We start from the raw sequence: 22,520 nt of genomic DNA, 5'->3' as shown, positions 1-22,520 counted from the left end.
ATATATATATATATATATATATATATATATATATATATATATATATATATATATATATATATATATATATATATATATATATATATTATAATACATGGGAAAGGAAACAACGTTGTTTCTTCTGTGTGATTTTATCAAGATTTTATCTTGATCCACGTTTTCATTGTGATCTAAATGTATATATATACATATATATATATATATATATATATATATATATATATATATATATATATATATATATATATATATATATATATATATATATATAATATATATATATATATATAGTATATATATATTATATATATATATATATATATATATATATATATATATTATATATATATATATATATATATATATATATATATATATATATATATATATATATATATATATATATATATATATATATATATATATATATATATATATTTATATATGCTGATAACCACAAGGAAAGAAGAAAACACGAAGTTCCCAAGCGCTTTCGTGTAATTCACATCTTCAGGGGTAGGTACAGACTAAAGAGAAGTACAAAACAAGGGATAACAAGCATTGCATTGACTGGGATAATAGGGTGTGTCATACGGAGGCGATTTTTTTTTTTGAGTTTGAAAAATCGGCCCATGGTATTAATGATGTAGTTCTATGTGCAGAATCATGTGATATCTTCAGATTTGAAAACTTTTCATTTTTTGCTAGGTAAATTTTAACTTGAAATCTTATGAAAATTCAGTATTCCCACCCTTTTACCAACACCACTAAATAGCTTATTTAAAGTAAAGTAAATGTATCAGGTTAATTTATTAGGATGAAAATGATCCAGAATAGTGAAACGAATGATCTTGACACATTTATTAAATTTAATATTCCTTTAGAAAACAAAATCATCAAATACAAAAACCGGTTTTACTACTACGACCCGGTGTTGCTGCACACCATAGAGAACATGTCTTTCTTGCTTCTGTTTCTACTCATCACCTCCTGCTGACCACCTGAGCTCGGATGTAGCCTTCCCTCCTCTCCTGGCTGTACACGTGACTGCTGGCCTCGCTCACTTGCTGTACACAACGCTCTATACTCTGGGTGTGCGAGGGCCAGGCAGGGACATGCATGGGGTTGTCCAGGAAAGCTCTGACTTGAACATTGGTGAGGCTGCAGGTAAGAGGGGGCTCACTGCCAGCCTGGATGTCATCCAGATCTATGAGATCAGTGAGGGTCTTGGCACCTAGATTGACTTCAGGAGTCTTCCTGACCCTGATGGAATCGTCACCAACTGATTCGTCATACCCAGATCCTCTCATAAGTCTCATATCCAAGATCTTTTTGACTGCCACTCTTCTCTCCTCCTCATCCTTACTGCAGAGCATTGTCTGCAGAACTGCCTCGGGATGAGCATACCAGGAAGATCTCCTCACAGTCTGCTCCACAATCTGAACAACCTTCCTTGGCTGACTCCTCAGGAGCTCAAGCTGGAAGAGAAGATGCCTCGGACCTTCGGAGAACGATGACTTGACCTTGGTGTTGAAACCAATTCTGGCAAGTAGAACACTACGATGAATTGACAATAAGTCTCAGGTTGTGAAACTGGTTCCCTTTCAGTTTATGATGAGCGACCCAAATTCTGCAGAACCTGAGAGCCGTTGTGAGCCACCTAGAATGTGAGACTGGACCTATCTGCAGGTAAGCAAGTCTATCAGGCATGACCTTTTGATGGCACTGCAAATCATGTAACCATAGTACTGGTCAGTACTCAGGTCGTCAATGACAGTATGTGCAAGCTCAACGAGTGGAGGGCCAACTGTGATTTTTTCAAAGCTCGGATTTATTTCTAACTCAGTGGCAGAGTCCAGCATCTTGCCAAGAGGACCAGACCATCTGTTGTTTGAAAGAGTCTTGCCATCCAGCTCCTGGATCAGATTTCTGAGTGGCAACTCGTTGGTGTGGAGGTCACAAACAATCCAGACCAGCTTCCTCCCAATCTTCCGCTCTATCCACTGTATGGCCCCCCCTTGCCACCCTGTGTTCGTGTTGGTGCTGTCCCCTCCAATGGCCTGCAGGGTCTGGTCTACGTTCCTCTCTCTGAGCCAGTTCACAATGTTATCTGCCACTATCTCAGCTGGTTTCCTGATGTCATCTTTCTCTGGAGTGAAATGCCACAAATACTTCCCTCCTGGTTCACTGCAGCAGGAGTAGTGTAGTGTTCCTCCTTCACCATGGCAGGGAACACCTTGTCAGAATCTCCAACTTTCATGAACACTTTAGTGTCATCCCTTCTCCCATCAAAGAACAAACAATTGTTTCCATTTTCTCTTATCCCCTTATCAAACTCCTCTTCTAGGTTACTGACAAGTTTTTCCTGAGCTCTCCTTACTTTGTTATGATCTATCACCAGGTGAACATCATCAGGTGTTATCAAACCACCGTCAACCCAGGCAGCTGTTGCTATCTCTGCAGTTTCTCTGAGACCAGTGTGGTGTCGCATGCTGGCCAGAGCTATGCTCGGGATATCTTTCCTATTTCGAATCTTATGCCTGGAAGGTTTGGGATCATTATTTTCTGGGTTAAGGACAAAGTCACCATTCTCCTGGTCAGCACTCGCATCAACCATGGGGAAGTCATTAAACTCTGAATCAGCTTGACTCCAATCATCGGTCTTTTTTACCTCACCCTGGGCCTTCTCAAGTCTCTTTTCCTCGGCAACTCTTCTCCTCTTCTGTCTCTCTGTGGCAGCCTCCTGTCTCTTGGACTCCGGAATATCTTGGCTAGAAATAATGAGAGCCCCTATACTGCCAGTCTTCTCTCTCTGTGCTATGACAAATGCCAGTTCGATCACAGGAATCTTCAGTTCACGCTTGCAAATACAGGAGATGTGGGCCTCGGATTTACAGTCACGATCGCATCCAAACTCAGGACAGAGAACAATTGGGCACTTGCAAATAATTATGTCAAATAACTGGTCCAGTTGCTTGGCAAAGCTGTCCTTAACTGCAAGTTTTCCTCTCCCAAGAGAGATATCTCTTGCCTTTTCCCAACTGGCTAGCAGTCTCTCACTAATCTTCTTCTGACTTGTTATGACTGGAGGCTTGAACTGAGCGTTAGCCAGAGTGTACTGTGCCAAGACAGCTTTGGTCATATCACTGGCAATGTCTTTGTTTGTGTAAGTTCTTTGGTTCTTTTCACTGATTTGCCTGATTAAAACACCGTATCTCAAAGCATCTCTCAATGTAGGCAACTCCGACTCCAGGAGCTCTCTTCCAGACCCAAGATAGTGACTGAGATGGCTGGATTTTTGGTTCCTCGTCCTGACACAAGCAGCCATCGCAAATATTATCAACTTATAAATGCATCAGAATCTGAAACAGAAAAAAATATTGTTAGTTGGGTTGTTAAAGAATGAAGTCAGAAAGCAATGTTCACTATTTAATTGTAATGCACTAATGCAGCTGTACGTTAGATCTTCGATAAATTTCACGCTAAAATTTACCTAGCAAAAGGTTGCAAAATATTGAAACTGAAATTATTTTCTGTTTTTATACACTAAAATCTACCAAAAAAGTGATGGGCCATTAGTTTTAGCTGAACTTCCCTCCTATGACACACCCTACTGGGATAATGCCTCCTCAATATTACCTTGTAATTCAATTGATAGTAGGAACATCATAGAATCTAGTCTCATTAAACATACGGAAGCATTCAACATGAATTTGAGTAATGGCATGTACAAATTGGACAATTTTGTAATTAAGAAGATTTGTAACCAGGTGAGAAGGTTGGGTCACCTTACCCTCTGACCTGACTACCGACCGTCGCGGTGCTATTTAAAGATTAGTAGGGTCATTACCTAATACCTGACCATTGTGGACCTGGTCTCACCCTCCTCTGTGTATATACACCTTGTTTTGTACTTGTCTTTAGTCTGTACTCACCCCTGAAGATGTGAATTACACGAAAGTGCTTGGGAACTTCGCGTTTTCTTCTTTCCTTGTGGTTATCAGCATATACCTAGATCATGCGCACCTACAGTGATTTACTTGCATATATATATATATATATATATATATATATATATATATATATATATATATATATATATATATATATATATATATATATATATGAAATAATTGACACAATTATTCTGATATTGATTATGTTATTATAAAAAAGCATTTTCACATAATAGTTCATTATAGTCTGGTACTTATTTTACTCAGACTAATCGGGAGAGCAAAATATATAATCAAAATAGGAATACTGTTCAATTGCTTCACTAGGAGCAACATCAAAGTCAGATTGGCAGTTCTCTCATAACTATCCAAGTGATCAGGGATGGCTCGGACTGTCTGGATGTGCCTCAACAAACACCAGCAAAAACTTTAATGCACAGTTCACAGAGTATCACAACCCATAGCGCGACTAATTACATCGCAAATGGAGATCTGTTGATGACAGTCGGAAGACTGGAAGTGTTTACACGTCTCGTCTACTGTCACACGCTCTCTCCATCAACATGAAGCTTGTCATAGGCAAAAGGAGTTTCGAAAATGATAGGCACAAAAGGTTTTTTCTTCACGAGGATATCTACTGCCCCCGAGGCTCTAACCGTTCCTCGAGAGCTGTCGATTTTAGAGATATTTGGGGAGTTTTAGCAGCCACTGATCTGACGGACTCTTCGAAGCCAACTGAAGAATCAGCATCTCCGTGTGAGTCGTACTGATCTACTGACGTAGCAAGAGGCCGTGGCTCCTCAGATGTGACTGGGGAGAACTGTGGGGATCCTCGAGGTGGTTTGGGTGGGGTACTGACCTCTCTGTGAACTTTTTTCTTTTCTGGAGTTCCTGATGAGAGTTTAGAAGCCAAGATGGTTTTTGTTGGGGAATGGGACTCTGTTGAGAAAGTCAGAGGACAAGCTGTTGTTGCGGCCGCTCTTGGACAACAGGATGTTTCTGATCCAGATGTTGTCTCTAATGGCTGTATTTTCGACACACTGGAAGGTGACACATCGACATTGGAAAACAATTGAGCACATCGTTTTTCACTTTTACCCGCTCCAGATTTCGCTGGTATCCTCACGACAACTGGTGCCTGTAATCTTTCATCGTCGCTAAACGAAATTTGTTTACCCATCTCTATCGGCTCTTTTCGTCGCGTATGTGTCTTATTACCCGTGTTGCTTGTATGTTGTGTTTGGTTATCTTGGAAGGAATGGGAAGATCTTAGTAATGGCCGCGTTGTAGTATTAGTAAGTGGCCTCGGGATCGATTCAGGGAACTTTCCTACAAACCCCAACTTATCATTTCTCAGGGAAGGAGAAGTTCTATCAATCCCATCTGTAGAAAGATCAGGTTTTTCTCCAGAAAATCTAACGAATTTTTGCGTTGTTGAAGATGTTGGTAATGGGTGACTCGCCTTGGAGGGGGACGACAAAGTCCCCACCCCGGTAGGGTATTTTACTGATTGTAAATCATTTTCAGCACTAAATGAAGTTATCTGTTCATTCGAAATTGATGCCTGATAATTAACTTGAGAAAATAAAGGCTTCATTTCAGCCTGATTCTTTTGAGGTAAGCTACATGGGTTCACAGTCTCGGCAATGGTTAACTCTGTGAGCTGTGGTCCCCTGAAAGATGGCGGCGGTTGGAGTTCCACAAGTGGTAAAAGCGACTGCATCTCCCCACATGGTTGTGGAGGCTGCAGTTCCTTTAATGAAACTGATGGTTCTAATTCCAGGTAAGAGAGAGGCGATGGTAATGATTTCTGCTTGAGACAAGGCGGCCGAGGTTGGTGTCCTGTGATTGGCGGTGGAGGTTGGTGCTCTGAGCAAGGCGGCCGTTGATAGAGATCTGAAAATGATGACCTTTGTTGTAACTCTGCACACTGTTGCCGCTGTTGAGGCCCTGTACAGCAAGGCATTAGCAGAGGGTCTGAGCACTGTGGTCGTGCCTGCACCGCTGAGACAGACAGCCGTGGGTGTAGTTCACCACAGGGTATCTGCGTCTCTCGTAGTTGCTGTACTCCGCAAGACGGCCGTTGATGCAGCTCTGTGTGAGGTGTCTGTAGCTGCATTTCTAAGTAAGGCAGCTGAGGACAAATCTCTGCACATGGAGGCAGTGAAGGTAACTGCTGAGGAGACGTAGGCAGCTGGCTGAATGATGGCATTCCTTGTACATCCCAAGGAGATGAAGATGAAGAAGAGGGTAGGATCCGCAGTTCCTCTGTAGTCAGTGATTGCAGCGTTGCAGAAGATGGTAAAGGTAGTCTTATCTCCCCGGAGGAGGAGCTCAGAGGTGGCCAGGTACCCGTGGAAGGAACCATCCTCAACTCCGTACCAGAAAACGACAGATGCCGTAAATCTCCAGATGACAATAAGTGACGGAGGTCCCCGGAGAATATGAGCGGGTGTAACTCTTCAGCGGAGGACGTTAGGTGTCGCAGTTCCTCAGAAGACGCTGGCAGTGGACGTCTCGGATTCCTTGTGAAACATGGGACTCTTTGTATCACCCCGTTCGAGGACGCCACTACTTGTGATCTTTGGCAGGAATGTAATTGCAGATCTAATGATGAGGACGCAACGTGGCGGAGTTCTCTCTTGAGGGGTCGAGGGAGGGAGTGGGTGTATCTTCCAGCAGGTGGAAGGGCTGCCGCGGCTCGTCCTGCAGCCGTAAGGTCAGTGAAGGTGGAGTCAGAATCAGAATCTTCGGAATCGTCGCTGTCAGTATCGGGGAAAGGACTGTCCTGTGTAAAATACGAAATAATTAAAGCTTGTATTTTTATAAGGATATACTGACACTTATCAAACGCCAGGAAAAAAAAATATCAGTCTATAAACATAAAGACAATTTCGTAAAATTAAGAATACGAATAACATGACTTTTTCGAATTTTTTTGGCAAATTATTTGAGAGCGCCAGACATTCATCATATATTAGTTAAAGTTACCACAAACTACATCAACACCTGCAGCTTCTTACCTGTCTATGGAGACAAAACCCTCGAGTGATTGACGGGTGTTTGTTCCCATGTCTGTTTACATAAGCTCTCGTAACACTCTGTCCCTGTGCGTGTGTACGTATGACAGTTTGTTTGTGTGCATGTGACTTCGTGGACGTGGATTTCTGTGTAGTGGGCAGCACGTCGAGATTGTCAGCGTTGCGACGTAAAGAAGAAACAACATCAGGATCATATGTGTCGGAGTCCTGCCTGGTGGTCGGTGTCATGACCAGCGTGTGGACGTGAGTGGGCGGCTGGGCACGCCACGTGTACTTGGCGATGATCACGCCCGTCACCAGGATGATGAGTAGGACGCCACCCACGCCCACGATGGCTCCTAGCAGGGGCGGTACCCCCAACAACCCCCACTCAGAGTCTGAGGATCACAGTAAGTAATTAAACTTGTGTGTGTTATGCATCACGAGACGAGCCACAACTTCAGCACTCACAACATAATAGTAAACAAAAAAAAAGATAATTCAGTGTGCGTTGCATACAAATAAAGTCAATTATCGCTAAGATTGCCCACAAGTAAACCTTTTAACTAAAGTAACGCCATTAAGATTAAGATAATTTACATAAACAATCAACTCCAAGTAACCAAATTTTGATACAATTTTTTTTAGAGCTTAAGTTAATTGTACAGTTTGTATAAACATCATTCATAACACAGACAAATACACAGTCTATCACCATAACACAACCCGGAATTTATTTTACCAGGCGCCGCGTGCTGCTGGGCGCTCGCTGTGTGCACCTCGAATCGTATGACGTCAGACTTTCCGCGGGCGTTGTGGGCGGCCACCCTCAGTGTCACCCCCACGCCCGCCCGTAGTCCTGTCACCACCCACTCCGGAAACATGCTGGAATAAGTGACCAAGGATTTTACATGGCTTAAAGATGTAAATCAGTTACAGTTATTAAAAAGCCCAGATGGATTCATGTTAAACAAGTTTTGTAGAGTTCAGAAATTGTCACGAAATTTTTATGAAATTTAAATGTGATTATTATTATTATTATTATTATTATTATTATTATTATTTTTATTATTATTATTATTATTATTATTATTATTATCATTATTATCATTATTATCATTATTATTATTATTATTATTATTATCATTATTATTATTATTATTATTATTATTATCATTATTATTATTATTATTATTGTTATTATTATTATTATTATTATTATTATTATTATTGTTGTTGTTGTTGTTGTTGTTGTTGTTGTTGTTGTTGTTGTTGTTGTTGTTGTTGTTGTTGTTGTTATTATTATTATTATTAGTAGTAGTAGTAGTAGTAGAAGTTAAAACAAATTAAAATGCTTTACTCGAATCCAATTACTTTGGTTTAGAGAAAACGATAATATGCTGGATACAATAACATAAGGGGTAACTCTGTTGTATGTAAAATAAGTTGTGATAAAACGCGTAAGTGTAGCCGTCCAGCATCTGTGTTTGTTTGTTCGTGAGTCAACTTAAGGACTTCCACAGCATGTAGGATGGTGGTGGTTCTAAAGAGGAGCTGACAATAATAGGAGATTGTATTAACCACTTGTGTACGGGATCCACTCTGAGCTGAATGAAATTGTCTGGCGTTAACCAAATATAATATAAAAAGTGGCGTCTCCGTAACGAAAGGGTTATGAGGACTAAAGCGTATATCATACACCAGCTGGCTGCTAGTAGATACCGAGGTGGCCTAGTGGTTTTAACACTAGCGTCCTGACCCAATGGTCGCCGATATATTTCCGGTGGCCAGCTAGCAGAGTGGTGTGCCCCTAGTCCACCCAGCTGCATGACTACCTACCAAGTTGGGGCAGACTTAAAAAGTACCTTGTCTATAGGGCGGGCAAAAAACAATAAGACTCTGTATCAGTGCAATGAAAGATATCTGATCGAAGGTGCAGACGACGAGCCATTCAGTGCTCACCTAGACATATTGGCAGCGAGGCTACCATCTTGCCAAGTCTCCAGAGTGAAGTGCTGAGGAAGGCCGCCATCGAAGCCCTCTATACAGGTGATGGCCAGGGAAGCAGTGTGGGTGTGGATGTGGGTGGAGGAGTCTGCTGGAGCTACGGAGCAATTAGTGGGTGTGTCAGGCGGGCCAGCGGGCACAAGATTCACAACACAGGCCGCCCGCTGACGCCCCACAACATTTTCAGCAAGACAGAGAAACCTGCCGTAGTCGTCGGGCGTGTTGGGCGTGAGGAAGACGCTGGAGGTGAGGCCTTCACTCCTTACGTCCTCCTGTGGCACCTCCTCGTCGCTGCCGTCAGCCCGCTTCCTGATCCAGGTCCAGTTAAGATCGTGGTCAGGTTCCGCCTCCACAGTGCACTTGACGGCTGCAGTCGACCCCCGGGCGGCTCCCTGGGTCCTCTCTCGTTTATCCCCAGCACATATTGGTGAGTCTGAGGGCAAGGGGAGTCAAGATTACTACGGGATCTGTATTTAACAAAAAGACATTACACAAAATCACTCAGCATTACCAGGCTTGTGGTGCAAGCGGCAACTAACAAAATATTTATTGGTTACAATTAAGAAGATAGTGGTTAATAATCTACAGCTAAAACCCAAAGGTTGTTTTGAAGGCTGGGAAGAAGTTAAAGGTTCATCAGTCACAGTCAGCTTAAACCCTGGTAAATAAGATGATTGAGGTAAGTAAGACAAATCGGTTAAGATTAATGGTGTATGATAAATAGAGGAGAAAAGGTAAATAATCTAAGGTAAATAAAGTAAGTTACAGAGGATAAGGAAGGTAAATAATATAAGGAAATTAGAGTAAAACAAATCGAGTATGGTAAATAAGGTAAATGGGTTAAGGTTAATGGTGTTTGGTAAATAGGGTAAATAACTGTAAATAGTGTAAGGTAAATAAGGTATGCATGGAAAACACATTATGGTAAGAAGAAATATAAACGATCCTGTCAGACTCGTGCTTCAGGTAATGTGAATGAGGCAGCAGAGAGAGTCTTATAAGGATAGATGACCAGGCAAGTCTACAACACTCTGACCCAACTGGATAGAGATCAATAAGTGGTATAAGGACGTACGTAGAGAGAGAAATGAAGAGCTATATATATATATATATATATATATATATATATATATATATATATATATATATATATATATATATATATATATATATATATATATATATGTGTGTGTGTGTGTGCATGTGTGTGTGTTTGTGTGTGTGTGTGCACCTTTCAGTTAATCTTTAATTTATCCCTGAACCACCCGGTCTTGTTGAAGGTATTTGCAAGCATTATACTCATACGTAAAACACTCCACATCCTCACACACACACACACACTCAGAAAACAATATTTGGTAAATAGATAAAAACCAAGAACAGATATCATTAATGTCTATATAAAGAGCAAAATTATAAATTAACTTGTAATCGTGAGTCAGATGGAAGTATTGATAAGTTTACTCTACCATGCGCCGACCCCCTTGCCATGCGGTTAACAAGAGTAAAATAAATAAAAAATAAAAATAAAATCCAAAACTCTTGACCAAATTTCAGTTGCTCGCTCAAGAGAGAAGACAAATACATGAGGCAACCTCTAAGTAACACCCACCCCCCTTCCTTAGCTCCTATCCTCGGCTAATGTCCTTTAGGCGGCACCTGGGTGGCCGAGTATCAGGGGGTAGTGAGGTAAGTGTGACTCAAAAGTAAATAAGGGGCAGACAGTCAAAGAAAACGAGAATTCCGGAGGATGCACTTGCCTTACTCGGGACACATTTTAGACGGAGAGAGTTAAAGAGGTGGGCGTCACTGACTTTCTTCATTCTCTTTCTCTTTGACTCATACCCAACTTTCTCCACTCCTTATGGAACTCCAAGTTAGGGCCACCAACTTCTTATTTTTGATATGAAGAAGTTTTTCCCTGTACTGAGACGCGGCTAGAACTTTAGGAAAGAGTGTGTGTGTGTGTGTGTGTGTGTGTGAGTGTGTGTGTGAACATTTTATTTATATTCTGGAGATTGAAAGTTCATTTAACTTCACTAATACTTTTAACTTTAGAGGGATGTGTATTTTTGGCGATCAATCAATATGTGTGATTAAAGATAATTTTTAAGTGTAAGTTTTATATATATATATATATATATATATATATATATATATATATATATATATATATATATATATATATATATATATATATATGTATATTTCTGTGATAAAATCTTGATAAAATCACACGGGAAAATGGAAACAACGGAGTACCTTAGCTTTCGTCTTTATTCAAGACATCTTCAGAGGCAACTGGATTACATGGACAGAGAGAGGCTTAAATATACAGGGTGACCTAAAAACATGAGGTCAGGTCATAATGATGACATCCACTAATCCCCACACCAACACAACCGTAGAGGAGCTTAAGAGAAGGGTGGTGACGTGACTAGACAGGTCAGGTCAGAAAAAAGGGACCCACAAAATAACTGTCATACATCAAGATCAAAGGTTTTCAAAGCATTTTTAACCTTGGGCCACTGACAAGTAAATTTATGTAACATATTATCAGTTTTGAACTGACCATCACTAAGGTTTATTGATTTTAATTCCTTAATCAAACTAGCTTCAACCAGAAGTCTTTCTGTGACACAAGATGATTTGAATACTTCTAAGCTTTTTTCCCAAGCAATGGGGTGATTATTGTTCCTAACATGAACGAACAAGGCACTGCTTTCAGATGCAGTTCTGATATTATACTTATGTTGTTTGATTCTGAGCTGCAGTGTTTTTCCTGTCTGACCTACATAATTACAATTACATTTGCTACATGGAATACAATAAACTCTTCCATTTACATTCAAACTTGGGCTATTCCTTATTAACATATTGGTAATGGTTGAGTCATACTTGAAAACAACATTAATATTTAGAAGCTTGAGGGACCGAACTAACGGGACAAATTCATCACGATAGGGCAGAGTCAAAATATTCTTAAGTGTAGGAACTTGTCTGGTTAGAGAGGAATGAAAGGATTTTTTAGCCCTTTTAAAGCAACGATCAACAAACACAGAAGGGTACCCAAGTTTCTGTGCAATAGAACGAATGTGTTTCAATTCATCGTCAATAAATTCAGAGTCACAAATACGCAGACATCGTAGGAACATAGCAGAAAAAACTGACATTTTGGTAGACTCAAGGTGATTGGATAAAAAGTGAATGAAACTGTCTACCTGTGTGGGCTTTCTATATACCTTAAATTTATAGTTTTGGCCATTTCTCATGATAAGCATATCAAGAAATGAAAGGGATTCACTTATTTCTCTTTCAATTTTGAATGTGATACTAGGGACAATATTATTAAGCTTGTCTAAAAATTCCAATGGGTCACTGTTTTTAGGCCAAAGACAAAGAACATCATCTACATATCTATACCAAGGAGGAATACAGTTGCCTCTGAAGATGTCTTGAATAAAGACGAAAGCTAAGGTACTCCGTTGTTTCCATTTTCCCGTGTGATTTTATCAAGATATATATATATATATATATATATATATATATATATATATATATATATATATATATATATATATATATATATATATATATATATATATATATATATATATACAAAATGCAGAAATATTATATCTGTGTGTATGTGTGTGTGTATGTGTTTAATTTTCTATAAATGTACAGTACAATATATATTCCAACCTGTTTCTTATACTTACGTATCTCTCACCTGCACACAATTATCGTTTTTGCTAAACGTTACCTCACAACTTTCTGTCTTCACTATCATTATTCTTTATGTTTCGGTTGGTTTTGTAGTTACTTTCCGATCTTTTGTTTTTGTAATTCTTTCTAATTAATTCTATTTCCGGTAAATTCATATATTAAGAGACATATACAATCACTCAAAAACGATCTATACAAAATTGTGTTGAAAAAATATAACACATGAGACGAAGGATTTTGACAACCCTACCGAGACAACAGGAGTTGTAGTGTTTATTCTGAAATTCATCGACCTAGAAATGGTAGTTTTTTGAGTGACTGTACCTTAACCTTCACTAACCAAGTCACACTCAGTGGAGATAGTATACTTACCCCTTGTGTATGGTGTCTCCTCTGTGCTGAATAGAACCATCTGGGGTTAACCAAAATATATTAAAAGTGGCGTCCCCGTTTGTGAAGATGTTAACATCTTATATGAACTTAACTGCGGAATTTATTTATGTTTTAGCCATAATTTGTTCTGACGATGACAGGTATATCAAATACTTTATTACACACTGCGATTATTGTTGACAAGAAGACCACTTGAAGATTGGGCACCCTATCTTGTTTTATCTGATGATTAAATTCTTTAACGCTAAGGCTAACCTAACCTAACCTAACCTAACTTAACCTAACGTAATCCCCCAAGTAGCGATAGGGTGTTTATCAGGTGATCTGACAGGATTATTTTTGCTTATGCTTATGCTCTCTCTCTCTCTCTCTCTCTCTCTCTCTCTCTCTCTGTGTGTGTTATTTAGATCTGATGGTAAGGGTAAATCAAAAAGATAATTGTCATTGCTGGACAACATACGTGTCAACTTTCATTATTTGCCAAATTAAAGAAAGAATTAGAGACAAAGAGGGAGAGAGACTTATACACTATATATAGAGAGCGAGCGAGAGAATACCTGACAAACGTAACTGAAAAATCTGCTTCAGTCCCCCAACTCAGGAAAGAAAACTGACGTGCAAGAACAGATACAGAGACGCGTCTAGAGTGAAAGTCAGAGAGGCATAAGAGATAAAAGGAGACTCGCGTTTGGAGACAATGAGAGACTCTGTGACACTATGAGACTCACATCTGAAGACTATGAAATATTATGATATGAAACCGTAAGCTATTGGAGACTGTTGGAGACTATGAGAGACTATTGGAGACCTCTGGGGACTATGACAGACTACTGGAGATTATAATTGTAGAAATGTTAGGAACATTATTATATACGTTGCGCAGAACGTAGTTTTAAACAATAATCATCAGATACACTGGGCGTATTTGACATGTTTGTTGTTTGAATAGCTGTGTCTGGGACAACAATGTCTGGGATATCATTATCATTCCTGGGGAATGAATCTGAATGGACCTTTTTAAGTCTTTCCGCATGAACAGCGGCTAAAATTTTTGTGAGTTTTTGTTGCACGCTTCTTTTAGCAATAATGCGGAATGGTCCGTCAAACTCGGGTGAAAGCTTGGACTTTCGTTCTGGTTCTCGCACCATAACAGCATCGCCTATTTCTAGCATGACAGGATTAGCTTGTTTATGTTGCTTGTATATCATTTCAGCGCGTGACGCTGCTAAATGTTTAAGTACTTGGCCATGAATATCCGTGAATACGTTGATTTGTCTGGTAGCGAAATCGTCCACATTATAGACTGGGCATGGCTTGTCTGTAAGTCCGTCATACAGTAGACGTTTGTCTATGCCGTAAACAATATAATAGGGTGATTTGCCTGTAGAGCTGTTGATCGACCCATTAATAGATGCGGCGACTTGCGGTAACCAATCGTCTCATGCATAGTGCATTTCACTCGCTATTGGACGAAGAATCTCCAGGATTTTGCGATTAGTTCTTTCAACAAGGCCATTAGCTTGTGGATGAAAGTCTGCGATAAGACTTTGTTGGGTGTAGTATTGTCGACATATTTGCGCTACAAGTTGGTTCTTGAACTCTAATCCGTTGTCGGAGAGAAGAACCTTGGGAGTAGTAAAAGGACATACGAGGTGAATAACTAAGGCATAAGCCACAGATTCGGCTGTTTTATCCTTCAGTGGGACTAAAATCACAAATCTAGAAAAAATCATCCACACACACACTAGGACGTACGAGGATCCTTGATGACTCCTCGGAAGTTGTAACAAGTCGATCACGACAGTGTCAAACGGACGTTCTGCTGTAGGATATTGTAGAAGAGGAGCCGGTGACCTTGTAGAACCCTTATGCTGAGGACATGACAAACACTTAGCAATATGCAATTCTATGTCTTTCTTCATAGTATTCCAAAAATACTTCTTTCTGACCTCCACCAGACATTTGTCACGTGCGGGGTGACCTGCTTGGGGAGCATCGTGATACAACGTTAGTATCTTTTCATGAAGTGTATCAGCTACGACAATTTGTGTAACAATACCCTCAGTTGTCTGCTTGGAGCGAAGGAGTATGTCTCGTTGTAGTTTAAATTGATTGAACGGAAGAGGTAACTTTGGAAGATTAGCTTCCTCCCCCGACTCTAGAGCGAAAATTACTGTAGACCACACTGTATCGAGTCGTTGTTTATCCCTTAATTGCGAGTGGGAGAACGATGATAGAGGCATCACTGGTGCTATGTTTCTGGACAAAGCGTCTGCGACCACATTCGCTCGTCCCAGTAAATACTTGAACTCTAGTTCAAACTTTTGAATGGTCAGATACCAGAGTGCTTGTCTACATGAAAGTTTTTTGCCGTGAAACAGCTCTGTCACTGCCACGTGATCTGTATAGACGGTCATTTTATAAAAAAAAATTATGTCTTTAAACTTCTTCAGTGCCCAAACAACGGCTAACGTTTCTAGATGCGTTACTGAATAACGTGTTTCGGCATCATTAAGTTTACGACTTGCAAAAGCAATCACTCTATAATTTCCTCGTGCGTCCAGCTGCATAAGTAGAGCCGATTCCCTGTATTGAGGCGTCGGTACACAGAGTAAATTCTTGAGAGTAGTCAGGAAATGCTAAAACTGGGGCAGTGGTAAGTGTTGTCTTCAATGCACTAAAACTATCTTCTTGCTCAGCATCCCATACAAAAGTTGCATCCTTCCTAAGTGGCTTAGTCAAGGGTGAAGCTAATGTCGCATAACCTTTAATAAAAGAATGATAATATCCAGATAAGCCAAGAAATCTACGCACTTTGTCAACAGTTGTTGGGCGTAGGAACTGGGCAACAGCCTTAACTTTGTTCATCAACTGTATGAATGTCGTCGCCGTCAACTACATGACCAAGGAATTGGATACTGTGGTCCCTATCAACCCTGCAAACAGGGTGTTGATCATCCTTTGAAAAGTCAGTGGGTCATTTCTGAGACCGAAAGGCATCAGCAGAAACTCATAATGGCCCAAAGGAGTACTAAAAGCAGTAATCTCTCGAGATCTTTCATCCAGAGGTATTTGCCAATAACCACTAAGCAAATCCTTGCCTAAGGATTGTAAAATATTACTCAAGACAGGCATTTGGTACCTGTCTGGGATAATATTTTCAATCAATTACTGGGCGCCAACCTCCATCCTTCTTAAGGACAAAAAATAGTGGACTATTGAAAGGGGATTTTGAATATGTGATAACCTCTTGATTCAACATACCCTGAACCATGTCCTGGACTACAGCGCGCTGGCTATGTGGTAGTCGGTAAGCTGGTATGTAAATTGGGTTTGTGCCTTGTATTAGGGATATGTGATGTGAAGTTAAATTTGTATGACTTAGCTTGCCGGTAGTCGGCAAGCAACTCTAGGAACCTAGTCTTGCCCTGAGGGTGATCAATCACTTTAACATGTGGTGTTATTTGACCTATCCTCTCCTGTCTGGCTTGTTCAATTGAAGGTGAAACGCTACCAATTAAGAATTGCGTAGGCTTTTGGGCAACATGGTTATGATAAACTAGAAAATCACACAAATAACATCCTTCTTTCAATATTCGTAATGCGCCTGTTCTGTTTAGAACTAGAACGTCTGTTAAATCGCCAGGACGAATCGTGCTCAATGTACATTCGTACGATAAGCCTTTAACCTTGCATGTTTCCGCAAGACAGACTACATCCATTCCCGTGTACACCTCAGGTAAAACAACAGTGGCTCTGGTGATTTCCTCATTCTGAAAAAGGAGAGTACCCTTTAAAACTGCAGGTACGATCGTCCAACTATTGCTGCTATAATCACGCAAGGGAAGCGAGTCTGTGGGGTCTTGGACTCGCCTTGACTCAGAATCCATCGTCTTCGTAGTAGGAGCGTTTGACAACACATTCACCCTTGCGGAGAGCAATGGTACAGACGTGTGCATGGCACTGAAGGAAATACACTTAACAGTGATCGTATGTTTGCTTGGCTAAACATCTATCAAATTAGTTTTAAGAGTTAGAAGACCTATTAAACCGTCAGCTGGTAAATTAAAGTCTTGGACCACATAAAAATCTGCAGAAACGGATATACCACGTCCAGAAAAACGTACTGGTAATGTTACCATTCCTGTTATGTCCAGCTGAGTACCGGAAACTCCTGAGAGATCGGTGTCAGTAGGTCGAATCAAAAATTATCGGTGAGGGGATCCACGTTGTAACTCTTGATAAGATGCCAAAGAAAGTACGTTTGCACAAACACCCGTATCAATGTCTAACGCTAATTTGACTGAACCAACCCTCGCCGGAATTGATAACACTTCCGCTTTGGTTAGCGCTGCTATTAACGAGGCTGTAACAGAAGCGTTGTCGCGTGTTGGTACGGGTGTACCTACCCTATGTCGGTCTGGGACTGACGTTGGTCTTCCCCCGACTTCATGTGAAAGCGACGACTCGACTTACCGTGGTTAGGGTGTGACCGTTGCCCTCCAAAAATAAAAAAAATGGTCCTACAATGATGTTCAAAGTTTTAGTGTTGTGTATTTATCTAGGAAACACCCCTGTACATTTTCTTGGAGATCGGTGCATGTTTGAGCTAGCACCGTCGGCTTTACAAAATAACAAGGAATATTATTATCTTATGAACATATTTAGTGGAATTTCTTTTATTAGACTTATACGATATACTAACACCAAGCAAATGATCGATCATATCAATCTTAATACCCCTAAAACAATATATAGATTAGTACGAAATACAATAATCCCAATAATTGCATTTCTAGGTTCAAGACCCATTTCTCTCAACTGGCGTACAATGAAAAAAAGAAATACTACTACCCCGCAATGCCTGGAGTGTTTGAGGAGCGCCAGCAGGAGATGGTTGACTTCTTCCGTGAATCTCTAGCCCAACCATTTACACGTGGCGACTACAAGGAGCTGGTCGAGCTTTGTCTGCTGCTTGTAACTAAAGGATCCGAGCCAGTGAACTTCACGATGGTCTACCCCGGCGCACTTCACAAAGCAAGGTGGATGGCTAAACTGCTCTATACCCTCAAGATTGTTCTTTTGTCAGGCCAGATCAAAGAGCAGTTTCCCAAAGCCGAGGTTGTGACTAAAAGTCAAATCAGCAAGTTAGAGCAGTTTGCTGTGTTCACAGTCGCTGTTTATGTCCCATGGTGGATTGTTTGCCCCGTTCCAGCAAGTGCGCCACTGAATGACTTGAATTTGGTCGAAACCTTGGCTGAATTTGCCCCATATGACGCCACAATAGTTGACAAAGCATGTGTGGCACTCGGTAGACACACTTGGTACCTAACTGAGGAGTTGGCCCCACTGGCTTTGTTCTCGTCCCAAGTACAAGAAAGGACAAAAGAGGAGATGAGGAAGGCCCTTCTTTGCCATGCAGGCACTGAAGTTACTAAGAGAGTGGGACTCAATCATGGGGGCTATGGAAAGCCATATCTTCCCCCTGTCCCAGAAAGTGGCACTGCCCTGGTGGACCTAATTGGGCCTGACTCAAGCCGATTCTTCACCATTTTAGGCATGCCCTATCAGTTTCTCCACAGTCCAGCCAGTGAATGGGCGGATCATGACGACTACCTGAACATGACACGGGTTGTGGACAAGCTTCAGGTCGTCAATGAGGCTACAGAGCGTGGTGTAAAACTTTGCCATGACTTTCTTAATGTTGCCAGGGATGAGGAGCGTTTTCAAGAAGTCCTTCAAGTAGTTGAAAATGACAGACTCCGCGTTCCTAATCAGCGCAAACGATCATCTGTTTCCGAACAGAAATCATGGTTTCTTGCTCTAGAGAAATAATACCTTGTGAATATATGATAAAACCCCTTAATGTACCATGAGCGAATAAGAATGATTAACTTTTTTGTGTTAGTGCTAACAGCTTTTAATTAAGACAGGCAAATGATTTGTGTTAATATCCCTTATGGTGGTTGTGTAATCTCATATATAGGCGCGTATGCCATATAAGCAAAATCGCTATTTTTCAAATTGCTGGTGCTCACTCAAATATGAATGAATCTTCAAAAAATTGCACGTGGGCATTTTTTATGTCAATATGCAACACCAAAATTTTGAACAGCATTGTAGGACAAAGTTGGGGCAACTGTCACACCCTAACCGTGGTGGGATACCTGGGTTAACTCCATCCCTATTTGTCTACATTGTCGGACTGCTACACAATCCTCCGTAGTATGGGTGGGAGAATCATGGTATAAACACCACACGTCAGCTGTCTGGTCTGGAGCAGATCTGGTTTGAGCAGCTGTTGCGTAAGTTTTAGTTGGGCCTAGTCGCTGTGGTGGTTGAGGGGTTGGTTTGTTCTTAGGCTTAGCACCACTTCGTTGGAGTTGGTAAAAAAAATCAACAGTATGACCATTTTCCTTGCAATGTGTGCATAATAAATGTTGCTTCTTTGTTGCTGAGTTCTTGGGAACTCGTTGCTGAATTGACGCTACAGTGTTATTGTCCTTTCTAGGGGAGTACGTGATGATTTAATAGCGATCTTGGCTGCATAATCCAAAATGTCCTCATCGGGCTTATAATCATGTGTCTTTGCATGGATATATACCGGTTCACGGATTGTTAGGATGAAACCAAGGAACTCCATTAATTTTACAGAACTGTCTAGAGACATACTATTGTACTCGTCCACCCAGGGTGAACCACCAAAATTGGTTAAGATATCTTGACAGACCTCGTCCGTGGCACCTGATCAACCCACCTAAACATCCAGTTCAGGTGATCCTGCTGTGCACCTAATTCAAATAGATCAATTAAAGTCTTCTTAAACTTCGCATACGTAGGATGTGCAAGGCCACTAGCGACCAAATGTTGGCTAGCATAACTTCCATCTTTGATGCGACCGCGTACAAACGCCTTGCGCTCATCATCACCTGTTATTTGAATATTTTTCATTACATCTTCACATGACCTTAAAAATGTGGTTACACGAGAGTCATCCTCCGCCGTAAACTCGGGAATGCGATCACTGCGCGGAAATACTTGAACAATGTTAGGTTGGTTAGATAACATGCTGGTATTAGATGTAGCCATGGTTAGTGAGTTGCTAGACAACTTAGATCTAACTGAGAGATGCGTGGATGCAAGCGGGAAAGTTTCTATTAAGTCTGTGTTCAGTTTTTACACTAGTACCAGTGGCTAGTACAGTGTCAGACTTAAGTGCGTCGTCAGATTTATCTGAAACGTTATCATAAATCTCCTTCAAATTGGTAATATCTGAACTCATTAAATTCCAAAAAATCATCCATCAGTGTTAAATAGACATGAAAGTCAATCTACACAAAAACCTTGCCTAGCCATTTACAGTAAATGTTTGAAAAATATCGTAATAATTGGGAAAAAAATTATTTCTGGTTCTAGAGAACTTCAGTGTATTTATATATATCAAAAGTAAGACACTTATAAATTAAACATTATCCTAACATGACGTATCCTAACATGTGATGCTGTGCTGTAGCATATGTTAATGTGTGTTTAATATAGTGTGCCCTTGTCCTACCTATTACTGTTGGCTTGATGGTAGAATCCTGGTAAATTATTGAAAATTTGGCCTTTAATCCCGTAGACTTCAGTGACTTAGATGATAGACAGCTGGTCAAGGTTCACGGGCAGGGTTGCTGGTGTGTAGTTTAAAGATGACATCCTTGAAGAATTCGTGATGGCGTCTGGTGTTGACGAGAGTAACCACGGTCAAACACTAGAGGGGTGATGGATGGCGAACCCGATGAACTTGGAGTTCACTGGAGTCGGCAGGCGATCCTGTGAGGTCACATAGGTTAATGCACCTTGGAGCTGGTAGACATCTTGGAGTTGATTGAGTATGACAGGTCAAATAGTTGGCCTGTGCCAGATGTAGCTGGTTCCACACAGAATTTACAACGCTCTGTTTTTTACAAACCACAGAAACACTTAGTTAAACAACTTGGGATGTCTAACAGGTATTTCTCTCAACTGCACCTTGGGCACAGAGTTGTACTAAGCTGTATGGGTTGGTTGTTCTTTGAGAAGGGAAAAAAATGTACAGACAGCGTCTCCACAACACTTGAAAGTTGGGGGCAGTGCCTGAGACGTTGGAGTCTTTGTAGTGATGGGTACCCACACAGCAGGTTAAAGGAATATACTGGGTCACATCCACTTGAGATGGGGACTCAAGTCATCGGCCTGTCGTCGGTACGGGGGTTGCCACACTACAGTAAATTATTCTTAAATCACTTATTAAATGTTATTGAGAAAAGATTTTTTTGTATGTCGACCTGGGATGACATTTAAATATATCACTTGACATATAACGTTGCTCACGAGAATATATAAGGTATATAGTCTGTTGCCTTGGAGAATGACACTTAGAAAATTTCACTGTTACTTGGGTTACAGTGACGTCGGTTCCTTGCACAGTTAGTTACACGGCTTCACTGGTTCAGTTAATGGATCTATCTTTTCACTGCCACCTTTATATATAAGCTTTGGGTAGAGTTCCCTTAACTTGGCTTATATTTAAATAAGTTGAGGGGTTAAGTTATAAACCCAAAATGGTCTTTTCTCCATTTATTGGTAAAACTATATTGGTCACAGTCTATCAGTAGATGCGCCGTAATTAACACTGTAAGTTGTGAGTGTTAGTTAATGACCGGGGCTCAGCTTGACTGAGTTAGGTCATCCGTCGGATTCTCGTGAGACGCAAGTGAAGACTGGTGCCTGTGAGAGGACTCTCTGAAGAAGAGGCTGGGTTGACCCTACATTCTCAAGGTCGGCTTACTGATAGAGGAATTTCCCCTCACGTGAACAGCACATGGCACCTCACAGCTTATGTAAAATTATAGTAGAGTGATTGGATTATATAAACTAAATCTATTAACTCAAATTTATATAATTTCAATTGCCATGAGACAGGGGCTAATAAAAAACTATTGGAGACCTCTGGGGACTATGACAGACTCTGAGACTATGAGAGACTACTAGAGACAATGAGAGACTAGTGGACACTATAAGAGGCTATTAGAGACTATGAGAGACTTCTGGAGACTATAAGAGACTACTGAAGACTATAAGAGACTATTTGGGACTATGAGAGGCTACCGGGGACTATAAGAGACTACTGAAGACTATAGGAGACTCTGACACTATGAGAGACTACTAGAGACAATGAGAGACTAGTGGACACTATAAGAGGCTATTTGAGACTATGAGAGACTTCTGGAGACTATAAGAGACTACTGAAGACTATAAGAAACTACTGGAGACTATAAGAGACCACTGGAGACTATGAAAAGCTACTGGGGACTATGAGAGGCTAATGAGGGCTATAAGAGACTCTGAAACTATATGAGACTACTTGATAATATGAGAGGCTACTGGAGAC

At 40.6% G+C, this 22,520-nt stretch overlaps 1 protein-coding gene across 1 annotated transcript in view; it reads right to left on the bottom strand.

Annotated features, from left to right (window-relative positions):
* Positions 1 to 4,150: 4,150 nt before the first annotated feature.
* The window catches only part of LOC121858277, a 204,206-nt gene continuing 185,836 nt past the window's right edge, over positions 4,151 to 22,520 (bottom strand). Inside the window, exons 9-12 of the mRNA XM_042354587.1 lie at positions 8,939 to 9,416; positions 7,719 to 7,861; positions 6,980 to 7,374; positions 4,151 to 6,744 (exon numbers count right to left, since the gene is read on the bottom strand). Of these exons, the coding sequence (XP_042210521.1) occupies positions 4,591 to 6,744; positions 6,980 to 7,374; positions 7,719 to 7,861; positions 8,939 to 9,416 (3,170 nt within the window). The 3' untranslated portion in view covers positions 4,151 to 4,590. The remainder of the gene's footprint in view (positions 6,745 to 6,979; positions 7,375 to 7,718; positions 7,862 to 8,938; positions 9,417 to 22,520) is intronic.

The sequence above is a fragment of the Homarus americanus genome, unplaced genomic scaffold (assembly GCF_018991925.1).
Source record: "Homarus americanus isolate GMGI-L3 unplaced genomic scaffold, GMGI_Hamer_2.0 scaffold57980, whole genome shotgun sequence".
NCBI classification, from domain to species: Eukaryota; Metazoa; Arthropoda; class Malacostraca; order Decapoda; family Nephropidae; genus Homarus; species Homarus americanus.
This window is presented reverse-complemented; position numbering and strand designations above follow the sequence as displayed.